This window comes from Lissotriton vulgaris, chromosome 10 (genome assembly GCF_964263255.1).
Source record: "Lissotriton vulgaris chromosome 10, aLisVul1.2, whole genome shotgun sequence".
NCBI lineage: Eukaryota > Metazoa > Chordata > Amphibia > Caudata > Salamandridae > Lissotriton > Lissotriton vulgaris.
The window spans coordinates 4,494,804-4,519,682 of record NC_141698.1 but is presented as its reverse complement, the minus strand read 5'-3'; the positions used below and the strand labels follow the sequence as shown (position 1 = coordinate 4,519,682).

At 51.3% G+C, this 24,879-nt stretch overlaps 1 protein-coding gene across 1 annotated transcript in view; it reads right to left on the bottom strand.

Moving 5' to 3' along the window:
* CACNA1F (calcium voltage-gated channel subunit alpha1 F) overlaps positions 1-24,879 on the bottom strand; it is a 291,317-nt gene that overhangs the window by 194,500 nt on the left and 71,938 nt on the right. Inside the window, exons 11-12 of the mRNA XM_086940156.1 lie at positions 16,743-16,827; positions 138-164 (exon numbers count right to left, since the gene is read on the bottom strand). Coding sequence (XP_086796282.1) covers positions 138-164; positions 16,743-16,827 — 112 coding nt within the window. The remainder of the gene's footprint in view (positions 1-137; positions 165-16,742; positions 16,828-24,879) is intronic.

Here is a 24,879-nt window from a genome sequence, read left to right as displayed (position 1 = left end):
CTGGTGGCAAGAGACAGCATCAACCACCCTCCACAAGCAGCACGCAAAGGAACACAACGATGGGAAGGGACAGCGTCAACCACCCTTCAACGACCAGAATGCAAAGGGACACAACAATGCTTGAACTCAGCACTCACCAGCACTTCATTTTCCCAAGTTTGCTTCTGAAAAGGAGAAAAGAAAAGACATGTTACATGTTTAAACACTGGCAAACTTACAAAAGGTCTTCACTGTGGAGAAGTGTGGCTCAATGGTTAGAGCTGTAGACCCTGATGCAGAGTTCTAGCCCGGGACCAGGGTTCAATTCCCCGCCTCGGCGGGTCTTGGGCTCAAAATTCCACGGACCTGATAATTCTCGCCTCGGTGCCTATTCCAATCATGGAGTCCCACTCTGCAACTCTGGGCAATAGCTTGCTTAATCTCCACAACGGCCCCCACAATGCTACGGATGTCTAGCCTCCACCTTGGGGGTGCCCAGGAGTGGACGCCCCACAGGGAAAGCCAGGATGGGTTTCACAGCGGTATTCGTACAAGCGCCTTGAGACCCCTTGCGGGTGAGTAGTGCGCTATACAAGTATCAATTTACATTACATTACATTACATTTACATTCCAGGGTCTGTCCTAGTGTCAAGCACTTTGGGCCACATTAACTACGTTTTAGGGAGAATTGTTGATTGAGCATGCATGAATAGCATCACTGAAAGGACAAATGTCCACTTCAACCAGCACCTCTTTCACCTGAAATCTCTTTTGAAATGAAATTCTTTAAAATCAGAGACAACCTTCATTCATCAGCAGCGCAGTCGGTCGCAGGGGCCTTTGGGGACCTATGCTACCGATGGGCCTTGTCTGCTTCTGTTCAGGGAGCAGTAAAAGCCACAGCTGTCTAAGACTCTGTCCAGATGTGTGTGTGTGGGTGTGTCTGGTGGGTGGGATGTATTTGCTTAAATACGAGAAGGAGCAAGTGTTGGGCACTAATACATTGAATCCACCCTAGCACCCTTCTCTTCTCAGAGCCGCAGGCGTCCTTACGGGACAGTGTCTTGATTTGGGTCTCTCGCCAGCTGAAGTGACTTTAGCCGTCCAAGTGAGGGAGTGCACACCCACGGTCACTGCGTTTTGGAAACTGTGCCGAGTATGGCTAAGTACATGAACCAGAGGATGCGGCTGAGGGTATAATGTGAGGACATTGATTATGTGTATGTTTTTAAAAATTCCCTTTATTGAACTGAACTTTATATCAATTGTTGTGTCCACGGTGTGCACCCTTCCAGGCTGCCTTATGTCTTTGGCCATTGCAAGCCTCCAGTCCTATTCCTATGTTTGGCACACACTGGTTTTTGGTTTCCATTTCTGGCCACCCTAGTTCAGTCAGAGATGCTGTCAGCGGGGGGCACTGGGCAACATTCTTATAAAAGAGTACATGCCAACACACCCAACTCAGATGGGAGACCCCCAATTTTTAAAGCCCATAAGGTTTTTTTTTCACCATCTCCCATCTATAATTGCCTCCACTTCAGCGCAAGATATGCACATGAATATTTATTCCAAATCTCTCTTTCCTGGTTAAAAATGTTGCAATAATATGAAAGACCAGGAGGAGAAAGACATACAAATGACCAATTGTAGCTCTTAAAGTTTTCAAAAAGGAAGTGTGATTTATCTGGCCACTGGCCAAACAGTACCTAGTCTCCAGTTTTTAGGCCGCAGCAAGGTAAACAGTGAAGGATTCTTGTTATGTTCAGTTCTGTAGGCCAAATATTGCATTCTCTCTGCTGTCTAGCCAGTGGTCAGGTAAAAACAGGAATATATTTGCTATTTGCAAGGCAGTCTATTTAGCCAATGGTCGGGTACATTGCAGAGAAAATTCACAATATATGTATCAGAGCACAGAGTTCCGCGAGCAGCGGAGTGTGGTACGCCGTGCTGATTTTTTGTGCCAGGAGTTTCTCCCGCACTGTAAAAACAGCATCATGTGGTGGAGTGCCAGAGGGCGCTGCTTCTTTCTGCAGCTCGAGCAGATTTTCTACTCGAACGACAGGTTGCTCAACGCAAGCAGCAGGTTTTTCAACGCAAGTGGTACCGACCTTCCATGATGGTCCACATTCAGAAATCTCACCAGGAGATGGTCTAGTGCATGATTTCTCGCTCTCGCCAACTTGATGTTGGCAGGCTGTGTGGGAGAAAAAACTCTTCCTCGTTTATATTTTCGGAACTCAGCGCTCCGCCTAGAGTGGGCAAAACTCCACAAACTCCGCCGGCGGAGCAGAATTCTTCACCGACCCCTTCTCTAAACCACTGCAAAGTGTGGATTTTCGACTCGTCTTTCAAGACTCTGAACGGTCAATGTCAATTAAGGTGAGTGAACACACACCAGGACATCGACACGAGCAACAGCAACCTTTTCTTTCTTTTTTTGAAGGAGGGGTTTGGTGGGGCCAAGGCTGAGCCCCATCCTCACATGCTGAATTCAACTTTTATTTGCCAGGTCTGACACTCTCAGTTGGTAACTAGCTACTGAAAGGAAAAATGTCCACTTCAACCAGAACCTCTTTCGCCTGAAATCACTTTTGAAATCAAATTCTTTAAAATCAGAGCAAACCTTCATTCGCCATGAGGATCAGGACATATACAAGGCCCTTGAGGTCATACGTATTCCAAAAAGACTCCATGTCCAAATTATAAAAACCTTGTCAGACCCAAACGTCTACTACGTGTTTGACAAACTATCAATCCAACAATCACAGGCGGTGATCGGGTCGATCTGTTCGATATATAGATCAACCAAGGTAAGGTCCTATATAAAGCAGTGCTGTGGCTACCGCTTCGCTATAGTGCCCAGCTTGTTCGAAGAAAACCTCTTTTGGTTTGTAAGAAGAATCCTCGCCCACGAGATAGCGTGGCATGCTACATCATTGGACCCTCCCCCTGTCAATAACTCTGCATTCGGGTGGGCTCAACCAGTATTCATTTCAAGTTAATTTATTAACTATCAACCTGATCAGAACAAAGCGGGCATTCTGAGGGTAATAATGGTCTCCATGTCCTATCTCCAGGTCTACATGTTACTGCCACGTCAAGATGACCACAAGGGTCATGTGACATTCGTCAGAACCAGAATATCCTTAAACAATATACCGGGGAACCAAGAAGTAACTCCATAATTCAGTGTTTTCCAAACAGTGGGTCATTAAAGTCAGAGCGATGCAGAAGGATGCCTTTCAGCTCTGAGTTGTCGTGTTTGTCGGTGACTCGAAGGCAGAGGTCAAACCTCAGGCTGCTTCATTCTTTTAACATGGGGATTGGAGTTTACTTTTCTTTCTCTGACTTCAAAGTGAGAAGAGCTTTTAAAGGGAATTATGTGATAATGTAGGATGTTGTTTCTTGCAACACACAACACAATGCAAGTACCTGTTAGTGAACTGTCTGCACCGAACAGTTAAGAAAGCAAAACTGAAGCACTTTTTTGTATTTCTAATGTGTGCTTTAAACACAGATTTTAAGAGGATCAAACAATCAAGACACTAACCTGGTGATGCGCAAATGATAAATACTGACTGAAACCCAAGTTCCAAACATTATCATTCGGGCGCGGAACAGTTTTATCAGTGAAACTGTCCGTCTGTGCACATTTAGTGGAATTTCAATAGAGAATGCGCTGTCAGGAAATAACAATGCGCGACCACCACACCATGCTTCAGGTACATTACAAAATCACCCTGCCTCATGCCCTTTAAAGGTAGGTGGGCTGTGGGAGTTTGTTGTTCTGAAATGTGGGTCGCAGTTCTAAAAATATTGGGAACCACTGCCCGATTCATTAGTGAAGGTTATTGAGCATGCACACACTCGTGCAAGATGCTCTTGAAAACTCACAGTTGCGGAGGAGAATCATTGGTCACCCCACTCGGGGTTTATATTGGCCCAATCGGACTGCGCGGTAGGACCGGCTCTGTAGTCGCACAATTGCCAAGAGCTCCGGACTGCAACTGCGCCTAGACCGACACTCGGCCCCTGCATCTGACCCATAGCCACAGATACGGTATCCTGTCACTTGACTGTGAATAGGACGATCAATCATTTTGATCGATAAGTCAGAGCACAAAAATGATTCTTGGAGGAGACTGGAGTTTGACTAACTGGACAGCACTGACAGGAGGGTAAAAACAGGTACAAAACAACCAGAAAGAACCTTTGGCAGTGTCCTTAGATGCCAAAAAAGCCTTTGACTGACTGAAATGGCATTATAGGTTCTAAACCTTAAGGAGAACATGTCTGGGGCACAAGTAAAAAAGATAACCTGGCTTTATCAAACTCCAACCGCAGGTGCAAAGCAAGGGGTTCAGATCAAACCCTTTCAGACCCACAAGAACGGTGACAGGCCTTCACAGCACAAGGACGAAAGAACTCCAGTCAAAAGCAGAGAAATATTCAAACTATTCTGAGAGGCCAAACTTGACAGTGCATTCACGGACCAGGAATGGAATGAACGAATGGATATGACCTGGCACAGTGGCAGGACAGACGCCTCACTGAAGTTCAGCTTCTTTAAAATGATTCAAGACTGGCACTGGACCCTACAGAAGCTTCTAGGAACTAATGTGGGTAAATGCTCCACTTCCTATAGAGGTTGTGGCCAAGGAGCAGATCTGTCGCACATTCTCTGGTTCATGCTAAAAGTTAGTTACTCTGGCAAGAAATGTGGTCAACAATGAGCATGACTGATGCTCTAAAAAGAGTCCTTTCATTCTCGCTACCTATACTTGATGACACATCACCACTGATAGGGGTGAAAAAGGCCTGGAAGAGATGGATCGACATTTCACTAGTCGTAGACAAGATGTACATTTTGAGAAAGTGGAAGTTTCAATCTTCACTCGCGTACGGAGACTGGATAAAGGGCCTGGTGTTTGCAGCATCCTATGAAAAGGTACTTTATAGACTGATAGACCTCCAACCGTTATTCACACGACTCAAGAAGGAGATCCACACAAATGTATACAAATAGCACGTATCTTTATATGTGTTTAGGCATCAGAGAAAAATCGTTCAGGTGAGTACGTTTTCAAATATGAATTCTTTTCACTTTAAAAGGGGGATACAGTGCACTTCTGCAATGTTGCCCTATGGAAGGAAAGGCAAGTTCAGAAAACATGTACAATACATCGACTTACAAGACCAATCTCCAGGAGTTAAAGTGGGTGGTGGGCAAAGTCCAAGGCTGCACCAGCGGAACGCCACCAGCAGCACAGGAGCGGCCGGGTGCTGGGCGCTAATCAGCGTCCGGAGTCCAATAGGTTTTAATGGAGATCAGTCACTGTGAAAAGTGACTGCAGAATCAGGCTACGAAACCAGTCAGGTTGAACCAACATGTGGGCTCAGGTCGTGCGATGCTCGGGTACAAGGGGACACCTTGGGTCTCCTTCTCCACGCACAGGAGCTTTGGGTGCAGAGGTGTCTTTAGGTGTCGGGTGTTTCTTACTGGGGCAGTGGCGCTCGAGGGGGTCGACGTGCAGAGGCTGCAGGCGACGTCGAGGAGTCCAGGAGAGGTGAACTGACGGTGGACTCGGACTCTGGAGGGCTGGGAAACCTTGTTGGCACCATTGGGCATCTCAGCTCTGGCTAGAGGCGACTGGTTTTGGGGGTCCGGAGGCCTCAGCGTCCAGTCTTTGAAGTTTCTTGTGAACAGGTCTGCTGTTCACGGAGGTCTTGGTCTTTAGTCAGGCAGGCAGTCCTCCCAGGGATTTGAAGGCGCGCAGCAGCAGGACGAGATGTCTTTGGTGCAGAATAGGTGGAGAAAGGCAGACAGGTCAGTGGGGCTGGGGCCAAGTCAGGTGTCTCTTCAGTATTCTCTGCTTTTGTTCTCTTTGTGTCCTTCTTATTCGTAGGTTGTCTGGATCTACTTCTCTGGTGCTGGGGGCTCTCCTAAATACTGAATTTAGGGGTGTTAGGGGAATGTAAGGTAGAAGTCGAGGGGCTACTGACTCTTGGGGACACTACGCCCCCTATCTGACCACTTCCTGTGGAAAGTGAGCATAGCCCTGTCACAGGATTCCCAGGTATTCTATCACCAAGATGGCTACCTCTAAAAAATTGGGTCCACCTCGTATTAGCCCTTCTTAGGGGTGGTTTTAGCATGGAGGTGGGATGCCTACCTTACTAGCTAATGTTCCTGTCTGTCAAGGTGTCAAGGGGATTTTGGACAGGGGAGTGGGGGGTTGGCTTTCATGAGCTAATGCAGTGGTCGCAGCCTTGCTCTGGTAGAATGAGTATGAAGCCCTCAGGGGGTTGCTTCTTGGTGAATGCGCAGCAGATCTTAATACCGAGTACGATCCATCCTGAGAGTGTCTTTTTCTGCAAGGCCTACTGTTAGAAATGGGATCCCTGGCTGGCCAGGGCTTGCGCCAAAGTCAGTCAGAGACCACTACTCCCAAGTCAGGGCAAGGGAGTTACACACCAAGATAACCCCTGCTCACCCTCTAGGTAACGTGGCGCGAGCAGCAAGGCTAAACTTGGAGGCGATGTGAGTTAAGTATTTGCGCACGCACCCCAGCAACAACACCCAAGGCCCACCACAAAGGAAACTCCACACAAGGTTATATATAAAAATAGCCTTTGTATTACACCAAAACACATTAGATAAAAACACACACTTTACAATGTGCCAACAGGCACGGGCAGAATTTACAGGGGATATGTACAAGACAGGGCCACCTGGACCACTGTCAGGAATCAGCACTTTTTGAACTTAGAATACAACACTTGTAAGGCACAATAGAGTCCACTGGTCCTGGGACTCTGGTCAGGGGGCGAGCTCAGTACCACGCCCTTGGAATATCACTTAGAACATAACAGAAAATCACTGTAGCACAAAACAAGTAACTACTGGTAATCAGGTAAGTACCCCCTACACAATCCTAACCACCTTAGGAACAGGTCACGCAGGAAACCAGGACCTCACTAGCACCACCTGTACTAGCAAGAACAACCAACTAAATATCACCATACATTTAGGGGTATAGACCTGGGGACAAAACACATGATGTATCAACAACACATTCAGCGGTGTAAGGGACACATGACGCATCAACACATGTTCAGCAGTGTAAGGAACAAGGCACATGATGCATCTACAACACATTCAGAGGTGCAGCAAAGAACACTTCGCATAAATCACATTAGCACAGAACTTACATCAAAGTCCAGGGTCCAGGTTGCGCCACTGCGCCAAAACCTAAACGTAGCAGCTGCCCACAAAGTGCTGGGCAGCTGTAGAGGGTGGTGAGGGGCATCGTGGGAGCCTCACAGGCTCTGAGCAAAAGCACTGTCCCCCAAGACGTTGGAGCCCTTCACAGGCTGTGCAAACAAATATGCAAAAAGTGGAGCCCCTCTGGACTCTCAAAACAAAGGTGGCCTCTGAGAACCTCACAGGCTCTGTAGAAATTAAATGTCCCCCTGAGACTCTCGGGGCTCGCAACAAAAAGATGTAGCCTCACTGGGCGGTGGGGTCCCTCACTGGGGGTGCCCTGAGCCTCTCTAGGCTGTAGGCACAATTGCGGGCATCGTTGAAGTCCCCCTCCTGGGGACTCGAGAACAAAGGAATGCCCCCTTGAGCCTCGTGGGCTCTTAAAACAATGGTGGCGCCTTAAGGAGCCTCTCAGGCTCTGATCCAATATGCCCCCATGAGCCTCTTCTGGGCTCAACAAGCAGAATGGCACCTCAGAGCCTCTCGCGCTCGTGGCTCGAGGTGGGGGGTTAGGCGGAGTCCCTCTCGGGGGACTCGGCATCACTCGAGGCTTCACGGGCCTCTCTGGACAAGGGTCTCGCTCTGGAGGGGAGGGGCGGGCACCGGCAATGTGCCCCGACGCCCCCTCCCTTCCGCATACACTCACCGGGTCTCTGGTGCTCGGCGGCGGCTCTCCTCCTCCACCGGGGCTCCCTCCTGGTCCTGGGAGCCCCGCGACATCCGGCGACTGCTTCCTGGCGGACCCGGGGCTCTCCCCAGCTCACGGGAGCCCCGGGCGCCCATCACTCGGCTTCTTTCTCCTGCCGGTGGCGGCAGGCGGGACTTCCGGTAGGGGCCGCGCCGGGATTGGCCGGCTGCCCAACCGCTTCCGGGTCGTCGCAGGCAGAGCGGCGGCCCGGCCGTAGACAGCAGCAAATGCCGGGTGGGCACCGGCTTTCCTTTTTAAATAAGTGGCACGAGGTGGCACTCCAGCGGGGCAATGCCGGGTGGGCACTGGCCTCTAATTAAATAACAAAAAGGCACGTAGGCGGCGTGGGCAGCCGCGCCCAAATTGGCAAATCCACGGGGCAAATGCCGGGTAGTCACCGGCCACGAACAGAAAGCGCCCCCAGGCGCTAGCCGCAAATAAAGCGCTCCCAGCGCTAGAAGGGTGACCACAGCGCTATGAAAAGCAATTACAGCGCTCCTAGCGCTAGAGGGGAAATAAAAGCGCTTTCCAAGCGCTATGGCAGAGTCAAGCGCTCCCCAGCGCTAGGGGGGTCAAGAGGGTCCAGAGAAAGCGCTCCCCAGCGCTAGTTGACCCAAACATCCAGGGAAAGTCCTTCAGGAGTTCAAGCAGCAAACAAGAACATTTTCATGGGGTCACAGCCCCTCTTTTATACACCTTTCTCTTTTGTCTGTAGGTGCAGGGTGGGGGCAGAACCAGTCGCAGCTGGTCTGTGAGCACTGTTGATGGCTCAACCACCCCTTTCATTCATCAGGCAGGCTAGGGTCATCAGTCGCACCACAGGGGGCGGAGCCAGCATTGTGTGGGGAAAAGCCCAGCCCATTCAGGACACAGGTGCACTCCTCCCCAGCCATCAGCATGCTAATCTCTCCATTCACCACCGGGGCAGACCCACACAGACTTCCTGGAGCCTGGCATCCCAGCCAGCTCCAGCCAATCACACGCCAGGCATATTTTACACTAATATGCCAACTCCTAGAAGTGGCGCTTCCGCACAAGACACATACACGCCGCACATACCATTGCGCAGCATTCACTCTCACGAGTTTGCACATACCAAACTTGATCATGCACGCCTCACGCATCAGGAACTACTAGGGACACAGACATTCCCCATGCATTCCTATGGGAGAGCAGGCCAATCTCACACACGCACTCAGGGAGCGCACGCTCTTTACACGGCGCCACAGTGTCAAAGTGCGCAAAGACCAGAAGTCACTAGGAAAAAAGTTCAGGGGTGAACCTGCCAGACGGGCCATGTCCAACACCTACCCCTTCTTAGATCCAACAGACCCAAAGTAGAGTCGAGCAACCACCGAAACTCTTTTGTGCAATCTAGGTAGAACGGCAACGTTCTTTTCGGGTCCAGCTGATGGAGTCGCTTCTTTCTTTAGAAAGGTGAGGCAGAGCAAAGAATGTAGGCAAGGTTATGTATAACCTACATGAAAAGGTGTCACAACATCAAGAGAAAGGAAGGATGGGTCAGCAGAAGCAGCTTGTCAGGGTAATAGGAGGTATAAGGAGGGTGCCTAGAGAGTGCCTGCAGTTTGCTGACCCTCAAGGCCGATGTTATGGCCACTAGAAAAGATGTCTCAATAGTAAGCAATAAGAGCGGGCAGTTGTGCAGTGGATCGCAAGGCGTGCACATAAGAAAGGTCAGCCCAAATTAAGATCCCATTGGGCATGATGATGAGTGGCCTGGGAGGACACGACCTTTGAGGTATCCAGTCATCACAGGTAACTTGAACAAAAAAGGTTGGTCCAGGCAACTGCAAAAATGCAGAAAAGAAGAACAAGGAACCTTCAACAGCGCCCAGAGCAGAGCCCTGGTGGGCCAGAGAAGAACAAACAATGGAACACACATTAAAGGTGCAGACAGAGGATCAATAACCGTGGATGCACACCATGGCACAAACTTGTCCCAACGGCAGGTGTATTCCGTCTTGGTGGAATGACGCCTGGATGCTAGAATAACATCACAGACTTCAGAAGGAAGGTCGAAAGCTGAAACTGTCACCACTCAATCTCCAAGCATGAAGGCGAAGCATGTGCAGGGTCGGGTGCAGGACCGTCCCCTGCTGCTGCGACAGAAGATCCTCCCGAAGCGGCATCTGAAAGGAGAACTGTTGGTCGTGCTCAGGAGCACGGATACCAGACTCTCTGTGCCCAAAACGGAGCCACAAGAATGACTTAGGCATTGGCAGAAAGGCATACAGGAGGCCGGAATTCCATGGAGACGAAAAAGTGTCTCTGAGTGTGAACCGCCTTGGAAACTTCAAAGGGTAGAACTGCTGGCATTGTGCATTCTCTGTGGTGGCGAACAGATCTGACGAAGGCTCTCCCCACTCTCGAAAGAGACCTTGCACCATCTCTGGATGGGGACGACATTTGTAATCTACTCGGCATCGATAGTGTTGAACCACTGGGAAAATGTGTGACGTTCCAGCCATGTCAAGAGGCCTTGCCATGTCCAGAGGCACAGGGCCTCTTGACAAAGGGTTCAGGACCCCTCCTGCCCTGTTTTTTGCAGTACCACATGCCCCAACAGGTTAATTTGAAGCCCAGACTTTGCCAGAGATCAGAGTTCTCTGACCTCCAACTCTCCCAGGTGACCGCCCCATCCCAGGAGTGATGAATGTGTCTCCACAGCCAGCTCTGGGTGGGGAAGGTAGAGGGGTCTGCCACTGACTCAATCACAGTTTGTCAGTCACCACTGCGGGGCTTTTGAAATTCCCTCCAAGATCTGGACCGTGTTGGACAGATCCCCCTGATGTTGCGCCCGCTGGAGCTTCATCTTGTCCCACTGCAGAGCCCACAGATGCCAACAGTCATGAGCCACTAGGAGAATGTAGGAGCCATGAAGACCCAGCAGGCTCAGGGTCATTCTCACTGAAATCCAGGATAGAGTCTGAAACATCGATGTCATAGCCTGAATATCCTGGACGGAGGATAGGCCCGAAACTACACCGTGTCCAGACTGGCCCCAATGAAAAGGCGCATCGGAGAGGGAGTCAAGTGCGATTTCGGCATGTTTCTAGTGAACGCCAGTGGGTGCAAGAGGTCTGCTGTAGTCTGAAGGTGTGAGACAACAGCCTGGGGAAAACTCGCCTTCAACAGCCAATCATCGAAGTAGGGGAAGACAGTCACCCCTGACCTATTCAGATGAGCTGCAACCACCGCCATTATTTTGGTGAACACCTGAGGGCTGGCGGTGTGACTAAAGCTGAGCACTATGAACTGAGATTGCCATGACCTACTGTGAACCGCAAGTAGCGCCTGTGTCAGGCAGGACGGGGATATGAAAATAGGCATCCTGTAAGTCAAGCGCTACCCTCCAGCCTCCAGAATAGACCGGACTTGAGCTAAGGTGAGCATACTGAATGCCTCCATTGTCAGGAAGAAGTTGGGAAGGTGGCGGCCTAGAACAGGGCAGGCGCGTCCGACCTTTTTGGACACCAGAAAGGAGAAGGAATAACAACCACAACCTATTTCTGATGCTGGCAACATCTCTGTGGCACTGTAGTGTTAAGCATTTGTTGTACACACTCAGGCAGGAAATGATGTCACACACTCAAAGACTGAACTCAGACCAAGTGTTTGTACGAAAAGTTGTTACTTTGTTGTTTTATTACTAAAACCAAGAATCACTTAGTGCAGGTACGTTTCACAGTGTTTTAAAAGTAACACTTAGAGAGTTTTCTATGGTTGTCTAGGACCACTGAAATCCCCACTCTGATTAGTGCGGGGTACTTCACTTAAATCAGTGTGCACCATGTACCATGCCAACCTCCTACAGTAGCACTCTCCGAATCTGCGCTGACTGGCACGGAAAGAAAAGAGCTGCCATCAGCATGCTGGGGCGACGCATATATAGGCCCCACGCACGTCACTTCCAGTGCCGACGCCACTGCCAATGAGGAACCACACAACCCCACCTAGCGGCACACAGGGGTACTGCTGGATCATTTCTGGATCCATTCTGACGCCTGGCGATTATTCTATGGTAAGGAATCTGCAGCTAGAAGTCTCAACCAGATGCGTGTTAATGTAGAGGACAATCCGTTTAAGACTACACTGGATACGTTTCATTCCCCCTCTTCTCTCCTTCCGCTCTTTCTTGGCGTCTATAAGACAAATTCGAAAAGAGTAAAGTGTGCTTAACCGATACCACTAATGTACGCCCTGTTATAACCTGAAAAGAATGATTCTTCTCTATGTGCATCCGTATTGATAGCAATATGCTATAACATGGTTCAAGAATAAGAAAAGTGGACGGTCAACGTATTGTACGTTTCAGTACATATAACATTACTATGAAAAAGTTTTAAAAATTGGCTGGCCTTAGGGTCACAAAATGAGGTAGATGGGCTACTAGTTCCCTATGTTTTTTTTAGTTTGTTTTCAATGTTATTTGCTATATGGTGGACTCATGTGTTGACGTTGATTACTGAGGGCTCCCAACCGGACAGCGGGGAATCATTTACGCATGCGAATCTATGAAGGTCCAGTGCTGAGAGCCAGAGTTCAACACAGAGGGAGTGACCTCACAGAACCAGACCTGTCAGCAGGAGAGCAACTTTACTCTAACCTACAGAGAGTGACTCACAGAACCAGAGCTGTCAGCAGGAGAGCAACTTTACTCTAACCTACAGAGAGTGACTCACTGAACCAGAGCTGTCAGCAGGAGAGCAACTTTACTCTAACCTACAGAGAGTGACTCATAGAACCAGAGCTGTCAGCAGGAGAGCAACTTTACTCTAACCTACAGAGAGTGACTCACTGAACCAGAGCTGTCAGCAGGAGAGCAACTTTACTCTAACCCACAGAGAGTGACTCACTGAACCAGAGCTGTCAGCAGGAGAGCAACTTTACTCTAACCTACAGAGAGTGACTCACTGAACCAGTGCTGTCAGCAACTTTACTCTAACCTACAGAGAGTGACTCACTGAACCAGAGCTGTCAGCAGGAGAGCAACTTTACTCTAACCTACAGAGAGTGACTCGCTGAACCAGAGCTGTCAGCAGGAGAGCAACTTTACTATAACCTACAGAGAGTGACTCACTGAACCAGAGCTGTCAGCAGGAGAGCAACTTTACTCTAACCCACAGAGAGTAACTCACAGAACCAGAGCTGTCAGCAGGAGAGCAACTTTACTCTAACCCACAGAGAGTGACTCGCTGAACCAGAGCTGTCAGCAGGAGAGCAACTTTACTCTAACCCACAGAGAGTGACTCACTGAACCAGAGCTGTCAGCAGGAGAGCATATTTACTCTAACCCACTGAGAGTGACTCGCTGAACCAGAGCTGTCAGCAGGAGAGCAACTTTACTCTAACCCACAGAGAGTGACTCGCTGAACCAGAGCTGTCAGCAACTTTACTCTAACCTACAGAGAGTGACTCACTGAACCAGAGCGGTCAGCAACTTTACTCTAACCTACAGAGAGTGACTCACTGAACCAGAGCTGTCAGCAGGAGAGCAACTTTACTCTAACCCACAGAGAGTGACTCACTGAACCAGAGCTGTCAGCAGGAGAGCAACTTTACTCTAACCCACAGAGTGACTCGCTGAACCAGAGCTGTCAGCAGGAGAGCAACTTTACTCTAACCTACAGAGAGTGACTCACAGAACCAGAGCTGTCAGCAGGGGAGCAACTTTACTCTAACCTACAGAGAGTGACTCACTGAACCAGAGCTGTCAGCAGGAGAGCAACTTTACCCTAACCTACAGAGAGTGACTCACTGAACCAGAGCTGTCAACAGGAAAGCAACTTTACTCTAACCTACAGAGAGTGACTCACTGAACCAGAGCTGTCAGCAGGAAAGCAACTTTACTCTAACCTACAGAGAGTGACTCACTGAACCAGAGCTGTCAGCAGCAGAGCAACTTTACTCTAACCTGCAGAGAGTGACTCACTGAACCAGAGCTGTCAGCAGGAGAGCAAATTTACTCTAACCCACAGAGAGTGACTCACAGAACCAGAGCTGTCAGCAGGAGAGCAACTTTACTCTAACCCACAGAGAGTGACTCACTGAACCAGAGCTGTCAGCAGGAGAGCAACTTTACTCTAACCCACAGAGAGTGACTCACAGAACCAGAGTTGTCAGCAGGAGAGCAACTTTACTCTAACCTACAGAGAGTGACTCACTGAACCAGAGCTGTCAGCAGGAGAGCAACTTTACGCTAACCCACAGAGAGTGACTCACAGAACCAGAGCTATCAGCAGGAGAGCAACTTTACTCTAACCCACAGAGAGTGACTCGCTGAACCAGAGCTGTCAGCAGGAGAGCAACTTTACTCTAACCCACAGAGAGTGACTCACTGAACCAGAGCTGTCAGCAGGAGAGCATATTTACTCTAACCCACTGAGAGTGACTCGCTGAACCAGAGCTGTCAGCAGGAGAGCAACTTTACTCTAACCCACAGAGAGTGACTCGCTGAACCAGAGCTGTCAGCAACTTTACTCTAACCTACAGAGAGTGACTCACTGAACCAGAGCGGTCAGCAACTTTACTCTAACCTACAGAGAGTGACTCACTGAACCAGAGCTGTCAGCAGGAGAGCAACTTTACTCTAACCCACAGAGAGTGACTCACTGAACCAGAGCTGTCAGCAGGAGAGCAACTTTACTCTAACCCACAGAGTGACTCGCTGAACCAGAGCTGTCAGCAGGAGAGCAACTTTACTCTAACCTACAGAGAGTGACTCACAGAACCAGAGCTGTCAGCAGGGGAGCAACTTTACTCTAACCTACAGAGAGTGACTCACTGAACCAGAGCTGTCAGCAGGAGAGCAACTTTACCCTAACCTACAGAGAGTGACTCACTGAACCAGAGCTGTCAACAGGAAAGCAACTTTACTCTAACCTACAGAGAGTGACTCACTGAACCAGAGCTGTCAGCAGGAAAGCAACTTTACTCTAACCTACAGAGAGTGACTCACTGAACCAGAGCTGTCAGCAACTTTACTCTAACCTACAGAGAGTGACTCACTGAACCAGAGCTGTCAGCAGCAGAGCAACTTTACTCTAACCTGCAGAGAGTGACTCACTGAACCAGAGCTGTCAGCAGGAGAGCAAATTTACTCTAACCCACAGAGAGTGACTCACAGAACCAGAGCTGTCAGCAGGAGAGCAACTTTACTCTAACCCACAGAGAGTGACTCACTGAACCAGAGCTGTCAGCAGGAGAGCAACTTTACTCTAACCCACAGAGAGTGACTCACAGAACCAGAGTTGTCAGCAGGAGAGCAACTTTACTCTAACCTACAGAGAGTGACTCACTGAACCAGAGCTGTCAGCAGGAGAGCAACTTTACTCTAACCCACAGAGAGTGACTCACAGAACCAGAGCTATCAGCAGGAGAGCAACTTTACTCTAACCCACAGAGAGTGACTCGCTGAACCAGAGCTGTCAGCAGGAGAGCAACTTTACTCTAACCTACAGAGAGTGACTCACTGAACCAGAGCTGTCAGCAACTTTACTCTAACCTACAGAGAGTGACTCACTGAACCAGAGCTGTCAGCAACTTTACTCTAACCTACAGAGAGTGACTCACTGAACCAGAGCTGTCAGCAGGAGAGCAACTTTACTCTAACCTACAGAGAGTGACTCACTGAACCAGAGCTGTCAGCAGGAAAGCAACTTTACTCTAACCTACAGAGAGTGACTCACTGAACCAGAGCTGTCAGCAGGAAAGCAACTTTACTCTAACCTACAGAGAGTGACTCACTGAACCAGAGCTGTCAGCAGGAGAGCAACTTTACTCTAACCTACAGAGAGTGACTCACTGAACCAGAGCTGTCAGCAACTTTACTCTAACCTACAGAGAGTGACTCACTGAACCAGAGCTGTCAGCAGGAGAGCAACTTTACTCTAACCCACAGAGAGTGACCTCACAGAACCAGAGTTGTCAGCAGGAGAGCAACTTTACTCTAACCTACAGAGAGTGACTCACAGAACCAGAGCTGTCAGCAGGAGAACAACTTTACTCTAACCTACAGAGAGTGACTCACAGAACCAGAGCTGTCAGCAGGAGAGCAACTTTACTCTAACCTACAGAGAGTGACTCACTGAACCAGAGCTGTCAGCAACTTTACTCTAACCTACAGAGAGTGACTCACTGAACCAGAGCTGTCAGCAGGAGAGCAACTTTACTCTAACCCACAGAGAGTGACTCACTGAACCAGAGCTGTCAGCAGGAGAGCAACTTTACTCTAACCTACAGAGAGTGACTCACTGAACCAGAGCTGTCAGCAGGAAAGCAACTTTACTCTAACCTACAGAGAGTAACTCACTGAACCAGAGCTGTCAGCAGGAGAGCAACTTTACTCTAACCCACAGAGAGTGACCTCACAGAACCAGAGTTGTCAGCAGGAGAGCAACTTTACTCTAACCTACACAGAGTGACTCACAGAACCAGAGCTGTCAGCAGGAGAGCAACTTTACTCTAACCTACAGAGAGTGACTCACAGAACCAGAGCTGTCAGCAGGAGAGCAACTTTACTCTAACCTACAGAGAGTGACTCACTGAACCAGAGCTTACAGCAACTTTACTCTAACCTACAGAGAGTGACTCACTGAACCAGAGCTGTCAGCAGGAGAGCAACTTTGCTCTAACCCACAGAGAGTTACTCACTGAACCAGTTTGTAGGAGTGTTTGTTTCTTTTCAGAATGTGTTCTCTCAGACATTAAGGATAGAACAGATGTTTTATCTTCAGTATGGCCTATGCTTGAGTTACCTCATGGACACAGGGTCACGGCATCATACTCACAGGCACAGGGCACAGCAGTTTGCGTGCTCCTCTTCCCCAATGTTCTCCGTGTTGACAGACGTGGTTTCGCTCGCAGGAAGGCTGTCTACAAAGAAGAAGAGGACACAGGAAGCAAAAAGAAAGAAGTTACAAACTCTAAAAATCTCTGTTGAGGGAAAGAGTTCATTCCTGCATCTTCCCTGGATCTTCCAGCGAAACTGGCTCAATTGGATCCGCATATGTGCTGGCGGGAGGGCCGGAACCACAGAGAAAATGTAGCTTCTATGAACTGTAGCTTCAATCAGTGAGAAGGTAAAGAAGAACAACAAGGACAAGAGAGCGCCTACAAGAGAGGGCAGAAGACTGAGGCGCTTGAGGGGCAACATCACAATGGGAAAGACGTCATACCAGGATGGAGGGCGTGATCCCTAGAGGGAATAAACCAATGGGAATCACGTCACATGAGGAGAGAGGCTGGGGGACCACCAGGAGTGAACCAATGAGAATCACGTCACACCAGGATAGAGGAAGGGGACCACCATCAGGAATGAACCAATGGGAATCACGTCACACGAGGAGAGAGGCTGGGGGGTTAACCTGGAATGAACCAATGAGAATCACGTCACACCAGGATAGAGGATGGGGGACCACCAGGAATGAACCAATGGGAATCACGTCACACCAGGATAGAGGATAGGGGACCACCAGGAATGAACCAATGGGAATCACGTCACACGAGGAGAGAGGCTGGGGATCTCCCCCGGAAATGAACCAATGGGAATCACGTCACACGTGGAGAGAGGCTGGGGGACCACCAGAAACGAACCAATGGGAATCACGTCAGACAAGGAGAGAGGCTGGGGGATCACCTCAGGAATTAACCAATAGGAATCACGTCACACCAGGATAGAGGATGGGGACCTCCACCAGGAATGAACCAATGGGAATCACGTCACACCAGGATAGAGGAAGGGGGATCCCCATCAGGAATGAACCAATGGGAATCACGTCACACGTGGAGAGAGGCTGGAGAACCACCAGGAACGAACCAATGGGAATCACGTCACACAAGGAGAGAGGCTGGGGGATCACCTCAGGAATTAACCAATGGGAATCACGTCACACTAGGATAGAGGATGGGGATCTCCCGCAGGAATGAACCAATGGGAATCACCGCACACCAGGCTAGAGGCTGGGGATCTCCCCCAGGAATGAACCAATGGGAATAACGTCACACGTGGAGAGAGGCTGGGGGACCACCAGGAATTAACAAATGGGAATCACGTCACACTAGGATAGAGGATGGGGATCTCCCGCAGGAATGAACCAATGGGAATCACATCACACCAGGATAAAGGATGGGGATCTCCCGCAGGAATGAACCAAAGGGAATCACCTCACACTAGGATAGAGGATGAGGATCTCCCACAGGAATGAACCAATGGGAATCATGTTACACCAGGATAGAGGAAGGGGACCTCCACCAGGAATTAACCAATGAGAATCACGTCACACCAGGATAGAGGCTGGCGACCACCAGGAATGAACCAATGGGAATCACGTCACACGAGGAGAGAGGCTGGGGGATCACCTCAGGAATGAACCAATGAGAATCACGTCACATCAGGATAGAGGCTGGTGATCTCCCCCAGTAATGAACCAATGGGAATCACGTCACATGAGGAGAGAGGCTGGGGACCACCAGGAATGAACCAATGGGAATCACGTCACACGAGGAGAGAGGCTGGGGGATCACCTCAGGAATTAACCAATGAGAATCACGTCACACCAGGATAGAGGAAGGGGGATCCCCATCAGGAATGAACCAATGGGAATCACATCACAGGAGGATAGAGGCTGGGGATCTCCCCCAGGAATGAACCAATGGGAATCACGTCACACCAGGATAGAGGAACGGGACCTCCCCCAGGAATGAACCAATGAGAATCCGTCACACTAGGATAGAGGAAGGGGACCTCCCCCAGGAATGAACCAATGAGAATCCGTCACACTAGGATAGAGGAAGGGGACCTCCCCCAGGAATGAACCAATGAGAATCCGTCACACCAGGATAGAGGCTGGGGACCTCCATCAGGAATGAACCAATGAGAATCCGTCACACTAGGATAGAGGATGGGGGATCTCCTCAGGAATGAACCAATGAGAATCCGTCACACTAGGATAGAGGATGGGGAATCTCCATCAGGAATGAACCAATGAGAATCCGTCACACCAGGATAGAGGATGGGGGATCTCCCCCAGGAATGAACCAATGGGAATCACGTCACACCAGGATAGAGGATGGGGGATCTCTACCAGGAATGAACCAATGGGAATCACGTCACACCAGGATAGAGGCTGGGGATCTCCCCGAGGAATGAACCAATGGGAATCACGTCACACCAGGATAGAGGCTGGGGATCCCCACCTGGAATGAACCAATGGGAATCACATCACACCAGGATAGAGGCTGGGGGATCACGTCAGGAATGAACCAATGGGAATTACATCACATCAGGATAGAGGCTGGGGATCTCCCCCAGGAATGAACCAATTGGAATCACGTCACACCAGGATAGAGGATGGGGGACCTCCATCAGGAATGAGCCAATAGGACCTGATAACTAGGTGTGGGCGAAGAGTTTATGGAGCTTTGCTTACTGCATGCGAAGTTCTGAAAAACTTGACAAAGAGACGCAAAGCAGAGTTTTTTCTCTCGAGCGGCTCACCAATGTTGGCGAGTGTGAGCAAGAGAAATCAAGCGCTAGACCAACTCCTGGAAAGATTTCTGGTTGCAGCAAGTCACTACTGCTTGAGATAAGAAAGATGCCGCTCGCGTTGTGGAACCTGTCACTCAGCTAACAGAAGCAGTGCCCTCTGGAGCTCCGCGTGATGCAGTTCGTGCACTTTACAGCGCGAGAGAAACTCCTAATCCTAAATATCACGGCGAACAGTGTGACACACTGGATTCCGCTGCTCGTGGCAATCTGCGTCGCGTGGCAGAAATCTTTCCCCACTTCGCGGAGCTACATGTAGTGCAACTCCGTGAACGCCACCCAGGCTTACTGATAACCCCTATTCTAAGCAGTTATTCCCCATTCCGGGGGAAAAACACATGTAAGCACCGAAATCTTATGCAGAGATATTGAGTGGTAATGTAGATTTTGGCCTCTCAATATCTCCACGTGAAATGCCGGTCAACTCATCATGAGGAGCTAGGAGGACCGCGGGTTGGGTGGAGGTCAGTTAAGAAGGTTAAGAATACTCTAGGTGAAGGCGGGATACTCGAGATGGGTGCTCTAAGGAGGAAGGTGCTACTTACTAGGGTTGGGGTTTTGTGGGTGGCATGGGGTGCTCTGAGCAGGATGGGTGCTCTCGTGAGGAGGAGTTGGATTCTGTATGTGGTGTGAAGATAGTTCAAGCAGGCGGGTGGATGGGTAGTATTGGCGGACTCTAGGTAGTTTCAGGACCCTCAGGAGGGTGGAGCACTCTGCATAGGAGTCTGGGGCTCTGAGTAGTGTGGGGGTACTCCAAGCAGGGTGTGAGTACTCGAAGCAGGGTGTGAGTACTCGAAGCAGAGTTGGCGTATTTAGGTTCGGTACTTTGAGCAGAGTGAGAGTAGTCTAAGCAGATTTGGGATATTAAAGGTGGTAAGGGGTACCCTAGGAAGGATGGGGGTACTCCAAGCAGGATTTGGGTTATCTAAGTAGGGTGGGGTACATCAAGCAGGGTGAGGGGGTAACTCGGGGTAGGTTTGGGGTACTGTATGGAGTACTAGGATGCTCTGGGCTGGGTCCTCCAGGAAGGTTTGAGGACTCGGGGTACGGCTGGGGTATTCTCGGTCGTGTGGGGGTGCTCCAAAAAGGGTGGGTGTTCTTTAGGAGTAGTTGGGATAGTTTAGTTGGGGGGTACTATAAGGAGGTAGGGGTATCCGGAGTAGATTTGGGCTATTCTAGGTTGTGAGGGGTACCCTAAGAAGGTTGCGGGGACCCACCAAGCAGGGTGAGCGGGGACTCGAAGTTTGGGGGGAGGGTAATAAAACTTTTGGGGGGGCATGGGGCTGAGTCTTCCAGCAATAGGCAGCGTGGAGCTGCAGGGGCTCTAAGCCGGGGGAGGGGCGTGAAAACACAACAAAGCCTCGTTAAGGAGTGAATGGACTTTTATAGACCTGTGAAGTGCTCACGTGTGTGTGTAGGGGGGAGGGGGAGCTGTCTCAGCCCGGGCACACACACACGACAGAGAGGGGGGGGGGCAGTGGTCTGAAGCCCTGCAAGCCCAATGGGTGTTGCGCGCCTGCCCCTACCACTGAGATGCCAAGGTCAGCGCCTGGCATCGCTGGGGTGGATTCTTTAAATATAGCACTGAGCCCTCCGGCCCCCCCCCAGGGCGGCGCAGCCACGGCGGATCCGACACAATGAAGATGAAAGATGCGCTGTCGGGTTACACTGAGCCCTGTGCGGCCGGCGGACGCACAGACAGACGGACAGACGGACGGAAGAAGGACAGTTTACAGTCCGGCTCCATAAGGACATCAGAAGGGCGCGTGGGGCCCCGGCCGCAGCCCCCCCATCCCCCGGACCCCGGCTCCAGGGGGGCCAGAGCGGCCTCTCAATACTCGGCCTTTTGTAACCACACCCAGTGCGCAGGAGGCCAAAGCGATCCGCCCAAAATCACACCAGGGGCCAGGATCAGAACCCCGGTCCCAGATGAGCCTCACGGGTGAGGGGCGGGGTGTCTCTAGGAACCTTTTGGGCAAGGCTTTAAGTGTGCCGGGTCCCTCTGGAACTCAGTTCTGGCAGTGATTAAAAACTGAGGGAGGAGTGCACACGGTGGATGGAGGTGGGGTGCGTGGTGGATGGAGGGGTGCGCACCGTGAATGGAGGAGGGGTGCGTGGTGGATGGAGGGGGATGCGTGCGGTGGATGGAGGGGTGCGTGCGGTGGATGGAGGGGGATGCGTGCGGTGGATGGAGGAAGGATGCATGCGGTGGATGGAAGGGGGATGCATGCCGTGGATGGAAGGGAAATGCGTGCGGTGGATGTAGGAGGGGTACGCTCGGTGGATGGAGGAGTGGTGCATGCAGTGGATGGAAGGGGGATGCGTGTGGTGGATGGAAGAGGGATTCATGCGGTGGATGGAGGAGGGGTGCGTGCAGTGGATAGAGGAGGGGTGGGCGTGGTGGATGGAGGAGGGGTACGCTCGGTGGATCGAGGAGGGGTTCCATGCAGTGGATCGAGAGGTGCGCACGGTGACTGGAGGAGGGGTGCGTGGTGGATGGAGGGGTGCGTGTGGTGGATGGAAGAGGGATGCATGCGGTGGATGGAGAAGGGGTACACTCAGTGGATGGAGGAGGGGTACGCTCGGTGGATGGAGGAGGGGTACACTCGGTCGATGGAGGAGGGGTACGCTCGGTGGATGGAGGAGGGGTACGCTCGGTCGATGGAGGAGGGATGCATACAGCAGATGGAAGGGGAATGCGTGTGGTGGATGGAAGAGGGATGCGTGCGGTGGATGGAGGAGGGGTGCGCGCAGTGAATGGAGGAGGGGTGCACAAGGTGAATGGAGGAGGATGTGTGCGGTTGATGGAAGAGGGATACGTGCATGGATGGAAGAGGGACGCTGTTGGACTTGGCCCTTCTGGCAGGTTCACCCCTAAACTTTTTGCTTCGTGAATGTGAATTGGTGGTAGTGATTTTTGGTTTCTGCGCACTTTCACTGTGTCCCAGAGGAAAGTGCGTGCGCACTCTGAGTGCGTGGAGAAAGGTTGGCCTGCCCTCCCGTAGGAATGCATGGGGAATGTCTGTGTCCCTGGTAGTTTCTGATGCGTGAGGTGTGAAGGCTAGAGTTTGATATGTGTGGACTCGTGTGATTAAATGCTGCGCAATGATATGTACGGCGTGTATGTGTCTAGTGTGGAAGTGCCACTTCTAGACATGGCTGTGCGTGTGCTGTAAATGTGCTGGTGTGTGATTGGCTGGGGCTGGCTGGGATGCCAGGCTCCATGAGTCATGATGGGTCTGCCCATTGGTGAGGGTGGGGATTAGCATGCAGATGGCTGGGGAGGAGTGCACCTGGGTCCTGAATAGGGCTGGGCTTTCGCCACACAATGCTGTGTCCGATTACAATTTGTTCTCTTCTTGATCCTATCTAGAGGGGGCTGCTGCTGTGGCTGGGCGCCAGGAGGACCGCCACTGGTGACTGCCTCCCTGCCTGGAGGCCCAGTGAGCTGGCTCTGGGCCCAGCAAGCTGGCTCTGGGCCCAGCCTTGCCCCCCCACCTCATGAAGGACTTGTTGCTACCCTTTGAGCGCTTTACCCTGGCCCCTGGAACCTTCTAGCGCTGGGGAGCGCTTTTTTTTGCTTCAAGTGCCTGAGAGCGCTGCAATTAGCTGCCCAGCGCCTGGGAGCGCTTTTTATTTCCACAAAGGTCTGGGGAGCGCTTTCCGTTCACTGTGGCTGCCTACGCCGCCTCCGTGCCCTTTGTTTATATTATTTTATTCACGGGAGCCCACCCCGTATCGCGGATTGACTTCACAGCCGCAGCCCAGGAGTGTGTGCAGCCCCCCGCCGGGCCGTCGCGCTGCCCACGGCGACCCGGAAGCAGCTTGCTGGCCGGCCAATCGCGGCGCGGCCCCGGGAGAAGGGCTGGAAGTCCCGCCCCCACAGCAGAGAAGAGGAGCAGGGCGACAGGAGGCGCAGGCGGGGCTCCGGTGTTGCAGGAGGGACCCCCGCTGCCCCCAGAGAAAACTGGAAGCTGACGACCCTCCCCCGGGGCTCCCCAGAGCGAGGGAGAGCCCTGAGGAGCAAGAGAGGCTTACGACGTGGGTGAGCCTCGAGGAGCGGGAGCTCTCCTATCCCAGCGGCCACACGACTCCGGTGAGTGAAGCCCCGGTACAAGAGAGAGAGGGGGCGTCGGGGCACAGTGCCGGTGCCCGCCCCCTCCCCTCCGTAGGGTTATTTTCGCTTGGGCAAGGAAGGAAGTGGTGGAGCGGCCCCAGCTGGCAGCGGGCCGCCCACCCCACCCGAGGCACAGGTTTGGGGAGCCCCGAGAGGCTCTGGGGGGCCACATTGTTCTCGAGTCCCCCGAGAGGGACTCCGACGTCCAGGGGCATTATTTTCCCCAGTGGTACAGCGGCCCCGGAAGGCAGCGGGATGCTCCCACCTTGCCCCCCACTTGTGTAGAGCCCAGAGAGGCTCAGTGGCAGCCCACATTGTTTTGGTTAGAGCCCAGCGAGGCTCCAAAGGGGACACAAGTGATTTGGCCAGAGCCTGCGAGGCTCCAGTGTGTGGGCCACATCCTCACCCAGCTGCCCAGCACTTAGTGGGCAGCTGCCACGTTTAGGCCCCCCTGACATTGGAACACAGGGCGTCCTAGCCCCAACAAGGCCAGAGGGCCTAGGGACAGTCACAGGTGGTGACTTATGTGAGTTTGGGGCAATTGTGGTTTCCTTCCTTACACCTCTGAATGTTGTTTATGCATCATGTGTTTTCCTTCCCTACACCTCTGAATGTGTTGTGATGCATCATGTGTAGTGTGCTTATACCCCTACAGGTACTGTGATACTTAGGTGGTGGTTCTTGCTAGTACAGGTGGTGCTAGTGAGGTCCTGGTTCCCTGCGTGACCTGTTCCTAAGGTGGTTAGGGTTGCGTAGGTGGTACTTACCTGTTACCAGTGATTACTGGGTGTGTGCTTTATGTTCTATTTTGTGCTACAGTGATTTATATTCTATGTCCTACAAGTGCTAATTCTACCAAGTACTAAGTCTGAAAGTGCCTATTCCTGACAGTGGTCCATGTGGCCCTGTCTTGTACATATCCCCTGTAAATTCTGCCCGTGCCTGTTGGCACATTGTAAAGTATGTGTTTTTATCTAATGTGTTTTGGTATAATACAAAGGCTATTTTTATATATAACCTTGTGTGGAGTTTCCTTTGTGGTGGGCCTTGGGTGTTGTTGCTGGGTGCGCGCTCAAACACTTAACCTTCATAGCCTCCAAGTTTAGCCTTGCTGCTCGCGTCACGTTACCTAGAGGGTGAGCAGGGGTTATCTTGGTGTGTAACTCCCTTGCCCTGACTTAGGAGTGGTGGCCTCTGACTGACTTTGACGCAAGCCCTGGCCAGCCAGGGATCCCATTTCTAACAGATGCGCATGGTGAATGGA